Source organism: Mastigoproctus giganteus, chromosome 2 (assembly GCF_048544385.1).
Source record: "Mastigoproctus giganteus isolate SK-2022 chromosome 2, ASM4854438v1, whole genome shotgun sequence".
NCBI classification, from domain to species: domain Eukaryota; kingdom Metazoa; phylum Arthropoda; class Arachnida; order Uropygi; family Thelyphonidae; genus Mastigoproctus; species Mastigoproctus giganteus.
Window position 1 is genome coordinate 191269500 of NC_143576.1, and position 19901 is coordinate 191289400.

Here is a 19901-nt window from a genome sequence, read left to right on the forward strand (position 1 = left end):
AACATGAGGTATTAGGAATTGTGAATAATAAATTCCACTTAAAAAAAAAAAAAAAAAAAAAAAAAATTCTGTACTGCAAAATTCGGACCAAATTTCTTTTATAAGATTAAAACCAGTTTCAACTAATTTTTAGCACAATAATTATGACTATATAAAAATGGATTACCAGAAATCTGTGAATAAATTTACTTGTAATGAACATTTTTAAATTCAAATCAATAATGGCAAGTATCAATCGTGTGTCATACAAATTATGTCTATTACATACACACATATAATTATATATTACTATTTCTTGTCTTAATGGAATATAACCGCGAATACAGATATAAGCAAGAACACTGAAATTAGTCATTTTATTTATTTTTTATTTAAGAATATGATCAAATTTGAAAAATTTCCAAATTTGTTACATACTTGCACAGAAATGGTTTTAAACAAATTAAGTCCAAATTTAAGAATACGCTGGTTTAAAAGTACGTTGTCAGATAACAACCTAAATAGTAATAACTTAAAGCATACTTAAGTTTTTGATAAGCTGACCACATCTTGCAAAATATCAAACAGCTATAAAAAACCATTCAACTATATCAATGTGCTTTATCTCCTGATGAGCTCTCAATATCAGCAAGCTTTTCTATAGATTGAGGTTTTAAACCACGTATAGACAAGTCATACACTACTTCTTCAATCTTTTTTAAATCATATTTCAGTCCATCAAATCTTTTTCTAACAGAATCATTCTTCAAATTTAGAAGACGAAATCCCAAATTGAGTTCAGTTATAAACTGAGATATCCGTGCAGGACGCCCATAATCACCACACGTAACGCTGTTTACTACAAAACGAGCCTGTAAAAAAAAAAAAAAAACAGGAAAACTAAGCTGCTATTACTATGATTTATTTGCAAACAGAAAAAAATTATAACTTGTGAAATTTTTTAAATTATGAAAAATTTAATTTGATAATCTGGAAACAATTATATGGCAATAAATATTTAACATAATGAAATTAATGACAATGTAAGGACTGACTGGAAGAGTATAACAACACAGTACTACATTTTTATATTCTTTCTTCTTTAATGTAGTTTAATCAACTTTCAAAGTATGCAATTCTGGGCGTTAAAGTTTAACAGCTTTTTTTTTCTTTGTAAACACAAAAGAATTCTATTAAACACTACAGGCCGATTCAAAAAGGACTAAACAACTTCGTAAGTGTATAGAAATTTATTCAGGAGACAATTTATTGAACTGTCATATTGTAGCAAAAAACATCAAGTTTTACCTAGAACAGTCATTTTGGTTCAATGTGACTGCCATTGATGATACCAGATACATCCTATCTGAATTCAATTTCCTCCCAAATGCGACGTAACATATCCGGCATAACTTCTTTAACTATGGTGATGATTTTAGTTTTGAGCTCGGCAAGGTTGGTAGATAAGGATGGAACAAACACTCAATCTTTAATGAAATCCCACAGAAAAAAAGTCTAGAGGTGTTAAATCTGGAGAACAAGGTCGCCATGCTTGACCAATCCACAGATCTGGGAAATGGTTATTGAGGAATTCCCTTACTTCCGCCAGGTAGTGAGGTGTTCAGTCTTGCTGAAAGTGAAAGCGTCCTTCATGGTCATCTTTGTTTAACTGTGGAATGAGAAAATTTTCTAGCATATCCAGAAACATGATACACCATTGATAGTTGTCTCATGGAAAAAGAAGGGTCCGTAAACTTTTACTTTGCTGAGGGCACAATACATTCACCTCTGGCCTGTCATAAACATGTTCCAAACGTGCACACGGGTTTTTGCAGGCCCAAATCCTGCAGTTGTGGGTATTAACCCTACCACTAACACGAAATGTGAAAGTAGTCCTTTAAAAGTAGCCATTTTTGAAATGCAAGTCAATGGCACTTGCGGTGATGGAATTTGGTACTACGGCACTATGTCAGTAAAACTCGATGTTTTTTACTACAATATGACACTTCAATAAATTATATAAGTCTCCTGAATAAATTTCTATACACTTACGAAGTTTTAAGTGTGTGAGTCCTTTTTGAATCACCTTGTATTTATTATAATCTACTTATTTATTGTACAAGAAACTAAGAAATTGATGTATGTTACAAAGAGAAGAGCTAAAGCTTTCATTACATAATAATTGGGGAGCAGAAGATCAAATGCTGTTCTTAGAAAGTGATAGGTGTGCAGGAAAGGGCATTAAAATATTTTAAAAATCATTCATACTGAGTAATTTATAAGTGGCCATAAATATTTTAAAAAAAACTTTGCATCAGAACTAACGTACACTGTGATATACCAAATTTTCTCAATTCTGCATACTACAGCCAACATGAAGTTGATCATGTACACTGTATTAGAAACTAACTTGCTATTTTTTTTTTGCCATAGCCTGAAAATCTGACTAATGTGTCTACTTTATTACATGTATTATACTAAATTGTTACCATTTTATATACAGCTGCACCAAATTCAAAATCGATGTTATTCTTTTCATAACATTAAAATAATATTTTATTTTTTGCTAATCAGGAAATGAAATATTTTCCTAGTAACACTTTCTTCACAGTAATACATACCTGTGTTCCCATGACCTGCAATACATCAGTAACTGGCAATATCAGTAGTTTTACAGCAGCATGATAATGCTAGGTCAAGCAGTTATCTTTACAAATAAGCTGCATGTGAAAATATCATTACCATGTAAGTGATAGCACAGTACAACAAATATTTTCTCTTTAGAGTAATTTCAGGTGATTTTGGCAGGCCCTTTTGCACTAGTTATAAAAATGAAAATCTTTCCATTAAACTTTTTTGAAAAATCTTATCTGTAATTTCTAAGAAAATCCACTGAAATGAATATCACATTTGGCCAAGAAAATAGGCTGAATGCCCAATATTCAACATAACGAGAAGTGATGCATGCATTACACTTGTATAGCCTGGAAAATTAATGGAGGCTGGTCAGGAGACTCCTATGTATCATGTGCAGCCAGCAAGCAGTATATCATGTGTCAGCTAGTCTTTCTTGTCTCACAGGAGAAATGCATAATTATGTCATCTCTGATTTATCTTAAACTTTGAGGACAAAGTATTCTGATGGAAATGAATTAAATAACAACACTAATTTCTCATGTGAAAGATTAAGATGTTTTTTTTTTAAAATGCTGCAATTAAATTTAATATATCCCAAAAGAAACAGTCTGTCAACATTTCGAGAAGTCACTGTTTCTCATCACTAGGACTACAAGCACAGATTAAAATAATGACCAAAAAGATAGAAACAAATTAATTATAATGACCGTCAATTACATTGACAAGTTATGTTTACATTGATTAGTTATGTAAACATTACAAAATATAAGATTAAATATGACAGGTACAGAAATTACTGGATTATTCTTTTTGGGGGAGAGAGGAAGTATTGTAGATAACCAACATTAAGAACACTACTCAAATTAAATACTTGTAAGACATAAGGGATGAGAAATTATAGTAAACACAACAAAAATAAAATAAAAATAACTTCAAAATAGCAGTACAATTAATAACTTCCTTGAAATACAGATTGAAAAAAAAAAAAAAAAAAAAAAAAAAAAATGGAACATTGTGGAAGCAAGTACACCTGAATAACCTCAGAACAAAGCAGTGAAGGCTTACCGACTGGATTGGCTCCTGTATTTGTGTGGACTGAACTACTTGAGTTTGTGGAAGTACTGGACATGATCCTGCAGTGCTTCTTTAACCAGTGCCTCCATTAATTTTCCAGGAACAGAAGTTAAACTAACAGGTCAATAATTACTTGTGCCGCCCTGTGATCCTCCTTTGTGAATTGGGGTCACATTTGCACATCTCCAGTCCATGGGTACTTCCCCTGAGTCCAAGAAAGCTCTCATAATTATGGCTAAGGGTTTGCTTACTTCCTTTGCTGCCTCCTTTAATATAACTGGATAGATCCCATCCATCCCAGGTGCCTTTCTTGTATTTATCTTCAACAATTTCTCCTCCACTTTACTCTTAAGTTATTACAAGATTCTCTAGCTTATTGCCAGAGTTGAATACACCTCTGGCATTCCCCTCGCTGAATAACTCCTCATGTGTGAATGTTGATGCAAAATATTGATTCAGTTTGTTAGCTACCTGAGCAGAATCATCAACAGTTGACCCATCGATATCAAGGGGACCAATCTGATTCATCCCCTTCCTGCTAGAGTTTACATAAGTAAAGAACTCTTTGCTGTTTTTCTTTGCATCCCTTGCCAAAGATTTCTCATAATCTGCCTTCGCCTGCCTAACCTCCTTTGTAACTTGGTTGCATATCAACTTGTATCTATCATAGGCTTCTGTGTCGTGTGTTAATTTGTATGTATCCCATGCATTTTTCTTCTCTGCCATATGTCTCATTAGTTCATCTGACATCCACTTAGGTCTAAACCTTGAACAATATTTCTTAGTTGGTATGTAAAGCCTAGTAGCTTCCAAGATAAGTTCTTTGAATGCTTCCCATTTTGAATTTGCTGTTGGTAACATCATCAGTTGGTCCCACTGTATAGAATTTAAATACTGTCTCAGTCCATCGTAGTCGCCTTTACGAAAGTAATAACCCTTCCCTTTACCCCTAATGGTAGTTACCTCTTTGAGTAAATCCCACTTCAGCACACTGTGATCACTGCCACCTAGTGGTTCATTTACTTGCAGATTCTTAATGCATGAAGAATCACTACTGATAATCAAATCAAGAGTATTACTCCCTCTAGTTGCCTCCCGAACGTGCTGTTGTAGAAAACAATCATCCAATAAATCCACAAAAGCCTTGCTAGTGTGTGAGTGACCAGCTCCCAAATTCCAGTCAATATCTGGGAAATTAAAATCCCCCATTATAAGACTCTCTGATTTGCTGGCCCACTCTATTTCCCCGTACAGTTTCTTATTATACTCCTCAGAATCATTAGGTCTATAGCACACTCCTACTCTCAATTTTGATCTCCCAATGCTTACGTCACACCAAACTGACTCGACACTGCACTGTCCAGCAATGTCGACTGGATTCACTTCCTTGGATTTTATGTATTTCTTAACTAATAGCATAACCCCCTCCTCCATTCCTACCCTGTCTATCCTTTCTGTAGACATTGTACTCCCCAAATTCCAGTTCTGCATTCCTTATATCTGTGTGATATAAGGAATGTATCAAGTTAAGTATTAATTATTTATTTTTTACTAATTATCTATGTTACGTAACCCAAGTCGTTATATGTATAGTTAAAAATACAATTTAATTGACAATGAAGTTCAACAAGATTAATTATCTGATTAATTGACAATATTATGTACTATACTATACTATATTAAGCTTATGCTATCTATTTCTAGATATTTTCTATCGCGTAACAATGGCGGCTATTTACGAACAGTAAACATGTGGATTTGATACCCTTTCCGATACTAAGTAATACCTACAAAATCTCTATCTAAGTTACTTTAATCTAAGTATCGTAAATAAGAATATAAAACTACTCTAGAAAATAAGTTAATATGCCAATTTAAGCTAATAAAACAGAAAATAAATCAGAAAAAACTTCTCTGTTCCAGGAGCGGCAGAAATGTACGTCCGCACAGGCTACTCTCGTTCTCGTCACTACTTTGGACTACTTTGGAATTATAAATGCTAATTCAAAAGAATTAGCATAATGCCCATGAACATATTTTATGAATGCTAATTCTTTTGAAAGGCATGCAGTAGAAACAATGTACATACAATAAGGAGTGGTGCTGAGTCTGTAGGTGAGGGTTCATTAATTAATCTTCTGTCCTTTTCTGGATAGAGTTCTGAAGTTCAAGAAAAGTTTTGGGGGCATAAACCCATATGTGGGAACAACTTTCCATGTTAGTGCAGATCTGTAGTTGAGAAGTGACTACACAGATTGCAAGTCAGCACTTGGGAAACTAGGTACCTGCAAGGAAACTTGACTGATGTGTCTAAAGATTTAAATAGTGCATGGGGGGTATAAACTCCCCCATGCACAAGCACACTGTGGGCAACCACCCAGATTGAATAAACTAAGTACTGATGGATCCTTATTCTTTCTCAAACAATATGACTATGCAAATGAGGGGACAAATTCAAACAAATTCAAACTATGCAAATGAGGGGACAAATTCAAACTGAAAAAGAATGGTTGCAAATAAATGTGTGGAAGTTTGCCTTCAGCTAACAGGTGGTTGATTGCTGGAACAAGCTTCCATCCATTGTTGTGAAAGTGGATAGTTTGAATAAATTCAAATAGCTAGACAAGCTATGGCAGGAGGGGAATTGATAGGTGGTTTTTTTTTGGTCTGATGCTGTATAAGCTTGCTTTCTTGCATCATTTTCCGCTATACTGCTACAAATAATATACATATGGGGACAAACTGAAGGATGGGTGGCAGGATAGGTTTTGGAAAATTTGCTTTCATTCAGAATGATTGATTTTTGGAACAAACTTCCATCTGGTATTGTTGCAATGTCTTCCCAAAACAAAAGATTTGAAGAACTAAAACCACACGAGCAGTTTAAGTTTTTGTATGGTTTACATAAATCCAACAATTCTGATCACGAAAAAGTTCAACAGAATTGTAATGATTAGCAAATATATGTAACAGATGGAGGTAACAGGAACATAAATGGAACTGAGTTATTCGACGAAATCTGTGCATTCAGGGATCTTTTTAAATTGGATTTAGATAAATTTAATTATCCCTATGAAACATTAAAATTAATTTGCACAAATAAACTGCCTTTTCCGAATTTGACAACAGCCCTAAGAATTTTATTAACAATTCCAGTGAGTGTTGCAAGTGGGGAAAAATTATTTTCCAGATTAAAACTTATTAAAAACTATTTAAGATCAGATATGTCACAAGATAGGCTTGTAAATCTGGCAATGATATCTATAAAACACGATACTTGTGAACAATTAAATGTTTCTGAACTTGTACGTGATTTTGTCAATATTAAAGCACGTAAAGTGAGAATGTAATTGATGTTAATAAAAGTAATAAAAATGTATTTTTATTTATAATTATTCAAAATTGTGGTATTCATTACTATCTTCAAGGGCACCAAATACATTTCTGCATAGTCCAAAAACCCTACCTGTTTAAGTCATTTGCATGTGAGTGCAAATGTCAATGCAGTCACATACATTGGCAGTTTCCAAAGTTTTGAATCCCAAGTCTTTTCCAATCTTCACAATGTCTTCAGTAATTGTCTGAACTTGCGATTCAAGATACAGATATATTTTCAATATTTAACATTATCATTATAACAATATTCAATATTATCTGTATCTTGGTTAATATTTAACCAAGCTACAGATATATTTTCAATCTTATTTAATGGGATAAAAAATAAATTGCGAAATGAAAAGTTTGAAAAGCTATTATGTTGTCTCGTCAGAACGGAATTAAGAATACTGAGGACTACTGCACATTGCCACTGACTGCCTGAGGGGAGCTACTGGCACATGTAAGACAATAGAGTTGGCACCGCAACATGTACGCATACCTCGGCTACAACAATGCAGCATATATGTAGAGTACATGTCTAGGCTATTGAATGAGTTAATATGTACAGTAAATTTGACTTAAACTTAATTGAAAACCACGTTATATTGAAGCCCGTGCTGTTTGAAGCCATGTTAAGCTTCTCGCTATTGCTGTATACATGCACCTGCATGTATAAAGCAATAGCAAAGTAGCTTAGCAAAATAGCAAATTCTACACCATGAGCCTTGCACAATCTCTCCAGGGCTGAATTGCAGACATTCAAATTTAACCCTAACTCACGACTTTTTTTTTGAACATCGACCTGTACTTGTTAAGTAAATCTGCAGATCTCTTACTCTTAATGCCAACATGTACAACAATATCACCTTTTGTGCCATTAAAAGATACCTGCTCTACAACTTCATCAACTTTTGTCCCTGGCAGACATACCCTGGTCCTGTTCCACCTATCTTTTTGCATAATATATTACCCATCTCCCTGATAATAGTCACCAACAATAACTAGTTCCTTTGGGACCGGTGCATTCTGCCTTGGAGATTGCTGCTGTGTTACCTGATGCACAGGAGTGAGCTTTGGCATTGAGCTGGGCAGCTGAGAGCTTGATGGGCATCTACCCTACACCTCAAACTCTTATAGAAGCCCATCAAGAATGCTGAGTTGGCACCTAATTTCTTGACACTCTAGGCACCTAGCATACACAAAGACATCCTCCTTGGCCATATCATGCCCTATTCCAAATTTTTATAAGCTGGAAGGTGTGATCCACAAACATTTCATATTTCGCACATTTTTTAAGACATTGGAGAATTGTCTCCCTCATTTCTCCCCGAGCCACAGCACTCCCGCTAATCTAAGCACGTTGCTTTGCAGCCCTAGCCTGGGTCATGATTTCTGTTTAAATACAAATGAATTAACAATGAAATTTAATAAGATTAATAAATTATTGATTAATTGATAATACTATACTGCGATAACAGATTCCTAATACAGTGAGACTCATTATGCTATCTAGTTTTTTGTTATACCTTACACTATCAGTTCGAGATATACGTTATGCTATTTTGTATCGATCTAGTATGCTACAACAATGGCGACAAGTTCAACAATGTTGGCTATTTTGTATCGATCTAGTATGATACAATGTTGGTGCCAACACCAGTATGAGCAGTGAGTCATAACTTACAAAAATCAACTAGTTAAAATTAAAAAATATGCTAACGAACCCTACTAAGCACATTTAATATTTTTATAGAATGCAATGTAATATGCTAATTAACGAAAAATACAGCAAAAATAACATCTGCTTATCGTTTTCAGCAGCCAAAAATTCATCAACTGTTCACCTCTGTGATCCCAGTTGCTAAAGTGTAATTACTGTCAAAACTCAAATCAAAATTTAAAAAAACTCACTTTTTTTTTTAAATGTATACACCTACATCTTTTCATGTATCACTTTCATTTAATTTCATCAATCTTGGGATCTGAATTCTAGAAAATTTATGCTAACATCTATTATACAGTGTACAATATTTATTGCATAAGAGGTTACAAGGTACATTTGAAAAGTTCATGGCCTGAGCATGAAAGGATAGTGGTGCAGTATTAAAAATTTCTGTATTTAACATATAACACTTCAAATAGTAAACCAACTCATTTCACGCAATTTCAATAACGTATTTTTTTTTTTTTTTTAATTACAGGTCCTGAAGTCAAAAGTTGTGTGAATGAGATAAAATGTACAAATCAATTACCATGCAGTCATCCAATTCTTAAGGTTAAAAAGAGACTAAATAGTATTCGTAATGGCCATATTGCAAGGAAGCCTAAGGCTTATGCTGAACCAGCAAAAAAATAATAATAAAATAAATAACACTAGCCAACAATTTTAAGCTTTTTTTTTTTTGATAAATGAACAAAATCAAATGATTTTGACTAACTGCATGTGCTGAAAATGGCAGTAGAAAGTTCATAGCATGTCACATTTTCATATTATACCTTCGTGCTCCTTTTTTCCAAAAATCCATACATTAGATAAATTTTTACTTATCTAAATGTACTTGACTACTTTTCTTATAAATTAATAAAAAATAGAAATGACGACAGGTAAACATTCCAAATATTTAAACATATTTAAATAAAAATATGGATAAAAAATAACATATTTAAACTCTATGAACAATGACATGCTATCATGGGTTTCTTTCATAGCCACTGAATGGGCCACTGGGAGCAACAGTTTGATGTTACCATTGCATAGCAAAACTGCTTTTAAACTGAGTTTAGAAGAATCAATGAATAATCTCCATTCTTCAGGATTGTGTTCAAATCCTAGTTCATCCATCAAACAGTTTACATCTTTGCAGACACAAAGAGAACCATCCATTTGATAACAATCACACTTTTCATTTCAGTTTCTAAACAGAAATCCTTGTGATTTGTGCCAGCAAATTCCACTGTTGCAACCTAGATCCTAATAGCTCAGCCTGTTGCTTTGAAAGATTTAAATCCCTAACCAAATCATTAAGTTCGCTTTTCTCAATAAGTGTGAGGTTTTGTCATTTTCAGGATTATAACAAGGATCGGCAGACAGAGGGGGCAGGTACGGGATCTAGTGACTCTTGCTCTTCTTCCAGAATAGTGATTTCTTCACGACTAGATGGAGGAATAGAGAGTTCCGGTGTGCATGTGTGTGGCACTGGTCTTGTTGTGGATGGAAGATTGGGGTATTTTATTTTAATTCTATTTTTCCTTGAAACCCCCCTTAGTAACTGGCTGGCTAAATAAAACTTCCTGCAATCCAGTCCAAACATCTCCCCCCTTAACCTGAATTTATGACCCCTAGTTCTAGAATCATTTATAACTGAAACTTTCACCTTCATTCATTTTAATTTTGCCTCTCAGAGCCTTAAGCACCTCAATCAAGTCTCCTCTAAGGTGCCTGGTTTCCAAGCTGTGCAAACCCACATATTCAAAGTCTTTCCTCATATGGACATACTTTTGCTGATCTTACCAGGGAAGTTACCTGTCTTTGGACCCTTTCAAAAAGCTTGATGTCTATTTTTTAGGTGTGGTCTCCATACCTGAATAGAGTACTCCAAGTATGGCCTAACAATAGCTTTATATAACGGGATTATTTCTACTAGCAAATGTTCGATAAATCATTGATAGAACACCATGGGCCTTCCTCGCAACCTATCTAAAATGCTCTGAGAACTTCATGTCTGATTGTATCGTAACTCCCAAGCCCCTTTCTTCGACTACTAACTTTAATTCAACCCCACCAATTGTATAAGTTATTTTTGGGTTACTGTTCTCCAGGTGTAAGACCTTGCATTTTACTGAATTAAAACAGTTGCCACTTTTCTGACCATCCCTAAAGTCTATCTAGATCACCCTAAAGCAGCTCTGTTTGGTGGTGATCGTTAACTAATCTACCAATCTTTACATCATCTGCAAATTCAGCCATCACACCTCTATCCCTTCGTCGATGTCATTTCATAAAATCAAAACAACAGTGGTCCCAACAATGATCCTTGGGAACCCCACATTTACATTAACATAATCTGAGGAATAACCTCCTGCCATGCTGCTATCCATCTAAGGATTTTCCTTGAGATTCCAACCTGTTCCAGCACTAATGTCTTTGGCATTAATGAGGAAGGGAGGGAGAGCCTGGAAGATGATCCACACTGTGGAAGGCCTGCAACATCCATCACTCCAGAAGTTGTTGAAAGTGTGCACGATCTGGTGATGAGTAACCATCTGGTAGGTTGCCGGCATCGAGGATCCGAACGTCTTATATGAACATGCATACCACATAATAACAGAGGTTTTGGCTATGAAAAGTTGTCGGCATGAGAGGTGCCAAGTCAAGTGAATGTTTGAATAATATTCAAGCAGATCCAGCAAATTTCCTTGCAAGGTTTGTAACCATGGATGAGACATGGGCCCAATCACTTTCAGTGAGAGACAAAGGAGCAGTCAAAACAGTGGAAATACAGCTCTTCTCCCCCTCCAAAGAAAGATTGCCAATCGCATTGGTTTTTTTTCAGATGCTGACAGAGTGTTGCTAGAAAGACTAGCTAGATGGAGTGTTGCTAGGGCCATACAGTCACAGCAGCATATTACACACATCTTGTGAAGTTTGCATAAAAACATGAAAGAGAAACAGCAAAGGAGTCTTGGTTCATTAGGACAACACACTTGCTCACAAATCTGTCACTGATGTGTCTATACTGCATGAATGCGGCATTGAAAACTTCGACCATCCCCTATGTTAATCAGATTGGGCACCATCAGAATTTCACATATTCAATTTCACAGAATCAAGGCATTGCAGCATCAGTGGCAACAGTGTATCGATTCCAAAGGGAAATTATATTGAAAAGTAACATTACCAGACTCCTCAAATAAACCCTTCAGGAGACAAACTTTTGATATGCCCCTTGTATAACGAGATGCTACCCAAAGGTTCCCGAAATTTGAATGTTGCACAGAAACTACATCTAGTATGGACTTGTGGCACTAGGTAACACTGCATACATCCTTTGTGAATCAGTGTGCCATGTGGCGTTGGGCTGGAGAGTCACTGAATATTTATGCGCAGTTCTTTAGAGATGTGTTTTGTGTAGTTTGAGATGGCTGATGTGAGACAACAATGTGTTTGCATCAAGTTTTGTTTCTTTCTTAACGATACAGCAGCAGAAACCCATAAGTTGAAACAAGCTTTTGGTGACAATGCTTTAGGACTAGACGCAGGCCTACTACTTGTTTAACCATTTTAAAAACAGTCGATTGTTGGTTGATGACGACAATCGCTCTGGATTTCCATCATCGAGCACCACCCTGGAAAATGTTGCAAAAGTTTGGGCTGCGATCTGTGAAGACTGCAGGTGGCCCATCCACAACATTTGTGGCAGTGTATGACTATCGTACAGCACGTGTCAGACGAGTTGAACATGAGAAGGATTACGGCTAAGTTCGTGCCATGGTTATTGAGTGAAGACCAAAAGCAGCATTGCATGGAAGTTAGCAGAGATCTTCAAGAACGGGCAGGAGTGATTAAATCTTCCTTTCTACAGTCATCACTGGTGGCAAGAGTTGGGTATGTGGATATGACCCAGAAACCAAGCAGCAATCATCCCAGTGGAAGCGCCCATCTTCACCCTGACCAAAGACAGCCCGACAAGTGAGGAACAATGTGAAGTCAAAGGAGATCTGTTTTTTTGGATATTGATGGGATTATCCATAAGGAATTTGTCAATCCTGGCCAGACCGTCAACGTAAAGTTCTACTGCAATGTCCTGAGGGGATTAAGGGAAGCCGTAGGAGGAAACATCCAGAGAAGTGGTGCACAAAGAACTGGGTCCTTCGTCATGACAACACGCTGGCCCACTCATCTCTCGCTGTGTTGCAGCCTTTGGCACCCAATGTGACAATCGTCCCTCATTCTCCTTATTCGCAGACAGTCCCCTGCAACTTCCTCTTCCCAAGAATGAAAATCAAGCTGAAGGGTCAAAGATTTGACAGCGTAGAGGATATACAAACAGAATCACAGGTGGTGCTGAACACTATGACAAAGGACTTTCGGGAGCATTCAAATCACGAGAGAGGCACCGGAATCGGTTTTTACGCTCTCAAGGGGACTACTTCGAAGGTGACAGTGGTGAATAAGACCCACAGTGAATTTAATTTATTTTATAAATACACTTCAGGAACTTTTTGGTAGCATCTTGTATATGTACAGGTAACCCTCTTATAACACAGTAGTTAGGTTCCTATAAAATCTCATGTAGTGCAAAACCGTGTTATATGGGTGTAAGAACCAGTACAAAAAAGGGGAGTTATGTTCCAAAACCTAACAAAAATACACCATTTTTTTTTTATAACTATCGGAAACATAATTTTTATTTAAAAATAGTAATAACCGAAAAAGCATCTTACAAACTGAGATACATATATGCCAGATAATGTACGTTCATTTAATTTTCTTCCTCTTCATTGCTGCTAAGCACAATCAAACGAGAACGTTTTCTCTGTTTCAGAATATCATCGCCTTCTGAACCTTCTTCTGCAGCATCTACATTTTGTGTATCTTCTACTGTCTTTAAAAAATCAGTAATCAGGTTTGTTTGCTTTTGCTCGATAGAGCTTTATATTTTTCATGATATGGAGCTAAGCATTTTTGAAGTTCCTTTTTCAACTTTGTGCTCCTTCCAGTCGAAGGATCTGCATTCAAAAAATAAGATTCTAATTGCTCAGCTAGGTTTATACCTTCCTGTATGCTTATTAGTAAAATTTGAAACTTCAGAATTTTCATTTGCACTGTCATCCTCTGAATTGATCGCTTCGTTTAAATTTAAACTTTGCACAACATATGATACCTTTTCCCCTTCTTTAAGACATTCCAAAATTTGTTCCAGAGAAATAAAGAGAAATTTGATTCTACAAAAAAACCTTAAAGTCACGAACTGCATTCTTCGGAGTCACAATTCATGGTCTCAAAAAAAAAGCACAAGTTCAATATCATAGAACCTAACGTGGGGATTTCCCAACAAAGTAAAATACGGGAATTTCACAATAATTCTCACAAAAAAATACCATGTTATTCAAGGTTTGCGCAGTTCTCTAACACCGTATTAGATGAAACCATGTTATACAAAGGGTACTAGGAAAGTTTTGCAATACAGCTTTGTTTATTTAATTTTTTCAAAGTAATTTCCTCTACATTCAATACACCTCTCCATCCTCGGAAACCAATCTTTAAACCAGTTCTGCCAAGTTTCACTAGGGAGTAAAGCACACTCGTTGTCCCAAGCCCATAGAAGGTCCTCATCACTGGAAAACCGCCTCCCTTTTAGCTTCATTTTCACATGCGGGAACAGTGCAAAGTCGCAGGGAGCAAGGTCTGGACTGTAGTGAGGGTGCTCGAGAAGTTTCAGTCCTGTCGTGGTCAAATATTCGGTGCAGGCTTTGGCACGGTGAGCTGGAGCATTATCGTGATGGAGGTACCAGGTGTCCATTCTTGACTTTGGCCGCAGGTTCTTCATAGATCCAATGAATTTAGGCAGGCATTGTTCAGTATACCACTTAGCTGTGACTGTCTTCTGCGTGTCCAAAACGACACGTTCCACAATTCCACTCGATTTGAAAAATACAACTATCATTTTCTTCTTTACAGATCGGGATTTTCTGACAATTACGGGTGTGTCGTCATCATCAAAGACCCAAACTTTGTTTTGAGCCTTCGTCGGCAAATCGTAATAGTACAGCCAAGTCTCGTCACCTGTCACGATGTTGTTCACATACCGAGATTGTCCCTTATCAAACTTTTTTAACATCTCCCGGCACCAAGTCACACGTTGTGTCATCTGCTCTTCAGTCAGTTGATGCGGCACCCTGAGAGAACAAAGTTTCTTCACGTGCAAATGATCTTGCAGAATCGAACGAATTGCTGGTGCATTTAGGCCCAAAGTATCCTCTATCTGTTGGTAGGTCACTCGCCTGTTTTCGTCAAGCATTTTCCTCACAGCAGTAACGTTTTCCTCCGTAACTGACGTTCGTGGCCTTCCCGGCCTCTCCGAATCCTCCAGAGTGAAATTTCCACTTTGGAATTCTCTATACCACCTGAATATCGTTGTACGATGTGGACAATCATCATCTAGTGCAAGAGTCATTTCTTCTAAGCACTGGTCTATGGTTAAACCATGCACGAAATTATACCGCAAAACTGTCCTTATCTCATTTCGTGACCACAATGCCATCGCAAGCACTTTACACTCTCACTACTAATGAATAACTGAGCCCATCGACTTGGCACGGCGGCTACTATGCACGTATGAACATGTCTCAACATGCAGCAACAAGCGGCTTCCTGTGATTCATTGTTGCTTCATATTGCAAAACTTTCCTAGTACCCTTTGTATAAGTACTGCGTTGTGCAAGGATTGCTGAAATTTATCAATCATGTTAGGCAAAACCGTGTGTATATATATATATATATATATATATATATATATATATATATATATTTATACACACACACACACACACACGCACTGGTGTTCAAAGAAAGTGCATCACCCCCTAGAATTGTAATTTTCGTCTGATAACGTAAAGTATGCGGCAATAACAGATTGCATCAGATAAGACTAACACGCGTAGGTGATGACCTATTGCTTCAGCTGTTACTTTCAGCTATATAAGCACAGTCTGCAAGAGTTGCAGTCATTCCTTGACTGTGTCAGGATGGCAAGTTACGTGCAGTTGACACCATGAAGAAAGAGAGCTATTGTTGCTTTACATGAGGAAGGATGTTCTTCCCATCATACTGCTTATAGAGTGTCTTGTAATCAGTCGAGAGTGAGTAGATTTCTTTCCAAACTCAAGAATACTGGTTCTGCTGACAGGAAAAAAGGAACCGGAAGCAAACGAGTCTCCACGCCAAAACAAAACCATGTTTTGAAGTGCTTATGCCTTAAAAACCGTAAAGATTTTCATCTGAGCTGAAAAGAGAATGGGAAGAACATACAGGAGTGGTAGCAAGTGCAGTAACAGTCAGAAGAGACACCTCTTCAAAAATGGACTTGTAGCCTGTCATTCTAAGAAGAAGAAGCCCCTCCTCACACAAAAAATGAAAATGGCCCTATTAATTTGGTGTAAGGCGCACGTCAAATGGACCCCCGAGCAGTGGAAGTCAGTTATTTTCTCGGGTGAGAAGAAATTCAACCTGCATGACTCTGATGGGAGACAAACGAATTGCCGTAGATGTAGTGAAGAATACCATTAAGTCTGTATGGTGTCTACAGTGAAATTTCCTACCAGCCAAATGATATGGGGGTGCATTTCATATCGCAGAGTAGGTAACCTACAGTTTATAAAAGGTTCCATAAATGACAATGGATACCTGGCTATATTGGAAGGTAAATTGCTGCCATCCATTAGAGACCATTTCAACCTGCCAAGTAACTGCATCTTTCAAGATGATTCTGCTCCTTGTCATCGGGTGAAAAGCATAAATAGGCACACTTCTGTAGTTACTTTAGCTTCATTTCTGCATTAGAGGTTTGACAATAATGTGTTTACATTTGTTATAGCTGAAAAAAAATGGTTGGAAGAACGGTCCATTACAACTCTTAGCTGGCCAGAAAACAGCTGGATCTCAATCCTATAGGAACTGTTGGCATCGTGTGGAATGTGCAGTTGCCAGAAAGAAACCAAAGACCCTTCTTGAACTTTATAATTCGTGTTTGGAAGCACGAACTATCAGTTGATTATCTTAAGAATTTGATCTTGTAAATGCCTCGCGGGTGTGCTGCTGTCATCAGGGCCAGAGGCAGTTCAATTAAATATTAGTTTTCACCTGGTGAACTTTTCATTTTGTTTTTCATTTAAATGATAAACTGAAGCAAACTGAGGGCTTCTGATAACATTTCAGCCATAATTGTTGTGTTTACCAAAACTGTTTTATAAAGGTTGCAAATGCTCATTTTGGAAAATTTTGAGAGCACCTGTCAAATATTACTTAACTTTGCCTTAACTATTAATAAATATCTTTTGTTTATATTTCTATTTGTGATGCTAGTCATTAATGTAACGTGCCATCACGAAAAAGGGTTAGAAATGTGAAATTCCTAGGTGATGCATTTTATTTGTGCAAAACTTAGAGTTTAGAAATAGTGCAAAACACTATTTCTAAAGGTTACAACCACAAATTCAAATGAAACAGCCTGTGGTGATTTGCATAACTGTGGCTGTTTAGTAGAAAGCTGGTGCACATGCAAAAATATGAATTGTGATGAGAGGGCTCACATAAATAGATAAAAGCAGCGGTTCAGCAGTACATGTGCAAAGAGGAGATGGGAGAAATCCCAGGTGCCACCTGACACGAACATACCTTACCTAGCACATGTGCAAATTACCAAATAGTGAGCACGATTGGTTTCATACAGTGCTACAGACAACGAAATGGCCAGTAGACAACATCTGGATGACTTTACCTGGGGTCGAATAATTGGGAAGCTAGAGGAAGATTAAAGTGCAAGGAGTGTAGCTGCAGAGTTCAGTATTGCCCATAGCATCTTCTCACATGCATGGTTGGCCTTCAGAATGACAGGTACAGCTATTCAAAGGACCAGTGGTGGTCGTCCACAAAAAACAACGCCCGATGATGACCACTATATACTCCCACAGGCCAAGAGGGACCGACACTAGACAGCGGGATCCATTGCAAACCAGCTGCACAGGATATTGCGGTTTACTGTGGCCAGGCAACTCCACAAAGGTGGACTGTTTGCCCAACGGCCAGTACACTGTGTCCCTTTAACACCTGCCCATCGGAGACACCATTTACAGTGATGCATTGAACACAAGGACTGGACAGCACCGCAATGGGGCAAGGTACTCTTTACTGATGAGAGTAGAGTCTCAGCAGTGATTCAGGAAGTCAGCTAATCTGGCAAGAGGTTGGCACATGGTATCACCCCTAAAAAACATCACTGAAAGGGATCAATATGGTGGTCGAGGTGTTCTTGTCTGGGGAGGCAGTATCTTGTATGAACGTACACAACTCCAGATACTGGAAGGCAGTACTGTAACTGGTGCAAGCTACTGTACTGAGGTAATTCTTCCCTGTGTGCGTCTGTTCCGAGGTGCCATTGGCCCAGACTTCGTGTTTATGGATAATAACACCACACCCCATCACACTGCAGCTGTTATGCTTTTGGAAAGTGAGGACACTGTTCATATGGATTGGCCTGCCTGTTCCGTCAATCTAAATCCCATCGAACATATATGGGATGACAGAGGAATGGACAATGTTACCGCAAGAACTCAACAACATTGTTCTAAGTATGGCCAGGCAGTGCAAAGCCTACATCGACATTAGGGGTGGCCATATCTCCTACTGAGGACCACCTCTTCCCTTTGTTCCATCTTTGGCAGCGAGGCATCTGTATCAGCCAGTGCTATGTTGCCATTTTTGAATAAAGTCCCTCTGTACCATTTTGTTTCTGTTGTGTCAATGTTGTTTCCTTCATTTCTGTACCTCACGAGGTTGTGTGTGTGTGTGTGTGTGTGTGTGTGTGTGGCTAATTAGATTTTTTGCTGAGTTTTATGTAGTGCCTTTAGATCTGTTGCTCAAGTTATTCAGTGTTTTATTATTTGAGCGTATTTGATCATTAAAAGATATTTCTAATTATTCCTCTTTTATAAAAGATTTTTGGAAGATGACCCTATTGTTTCCCTTCCCCTATTCTTTCAAAAATGCAAGATTATCTTTCTTTCTTTCCATTTGTATAATTAAGTGGTTGTTTAAAATAAAAAAAATTTACCTATACCTGAATGTGAAAATCTCACAGTACTCAACCACACTATAGCAATGAAGTGGATATGACCCACTGTGATGGCCACTTTTTTGCAGATGTTGAAACATTCCCCCCTTGCAATTAAACTCTCATTTTCATAGTGGAAGCCAAAACATCTCTTAAATCTCCATCTAGAGCAGTCACTTTGTTATGCAATTTATCTGGTTGATTTTCCTTTTGGAGAATACATTCCAGGTGATAACATCTGGCAGAACTTCAAGTAGCTGTAGTCAAATAAGCAGTATACAAATAAAGTTATGCATATCCATATCTATATACTACAAAAACAGTAAAATGCTCAAATATAGCTGCAGTTACAAAATTCTCCACCCATTGGAGTATAAACGCTTTAAATGCTTGTTGGTTTAAAATGTTTGCATGGCGAGCAACAATGTTGACATAAAATCTTCTATAACATATGAATACAGGAAAGGAATAGAAAAAACAAAATTTAAAAAGAACATGGTGACCCTTTGAATTTTTTATTCAAAATCATATTGATATTATTTAGCTCAAGTTCTGGATTTTATTATTTCAGCCACAACATATACAGGTAATGAAATGGGTAGCACCTAGTAGCTAAAGCTCTTTTTTTGGTTTATCCCACTGTCTTTATTTTTGTTAATATATTCAGTAAACCCTTGAAAGGATATTGTTTTTTTTTTTTTTTTTTTAATATATCTATATGCACAGTACAATCTGCAAGAATATCTAAGATTATACATGCCAGTATAAACACAACTAGTCCAAGGAACCAAGCATTAGTTCATCATTATATATTAGTAACATACAATAACATTCCAATTAAAATTTTCACTAAACTTCTCTTATCCTTCAATGGGATATACATTGTTAAACAACTTACCAACTCATCAGCCAAATTCAAGAGCCCTAACAAGAAATCTTCTAAATCTATATGGAATCCCTCTTCCCGATTCACTTTTACTGAAAGAAAGTGAAAATATCATA

At 36.8% G+C, this 19901-nt stretch overlaps 1 protein-coding gene across 1 annotated transcript in view; it reads right to left on the reverse strand.

Moving 5' to 3' along the window:
* Positions 1-429: 429 nt before the first annotated feature.
* Positions 430-19901, reverse strand: part of LOC150089860 (translin-like) — a 106960-nt gene continuing 87488 nt past the window's right edge. Inside the window, exons 5-6 of the mRNA XM_090368867.1 lie at positions 19798-19877; positions 430-851 (exon numbers count right to left, since the gene is read on the reverse strand). Of these exons, the coding sequence (XP_090224993.1) occupies positions 591-851; positions 19798-19877 (341 nt within the window). The 3' untranslated portion in view covers positions 430-590. The remainder of the gene's footprint in view (positions 852-19797; positions 19878-19901) is intronic.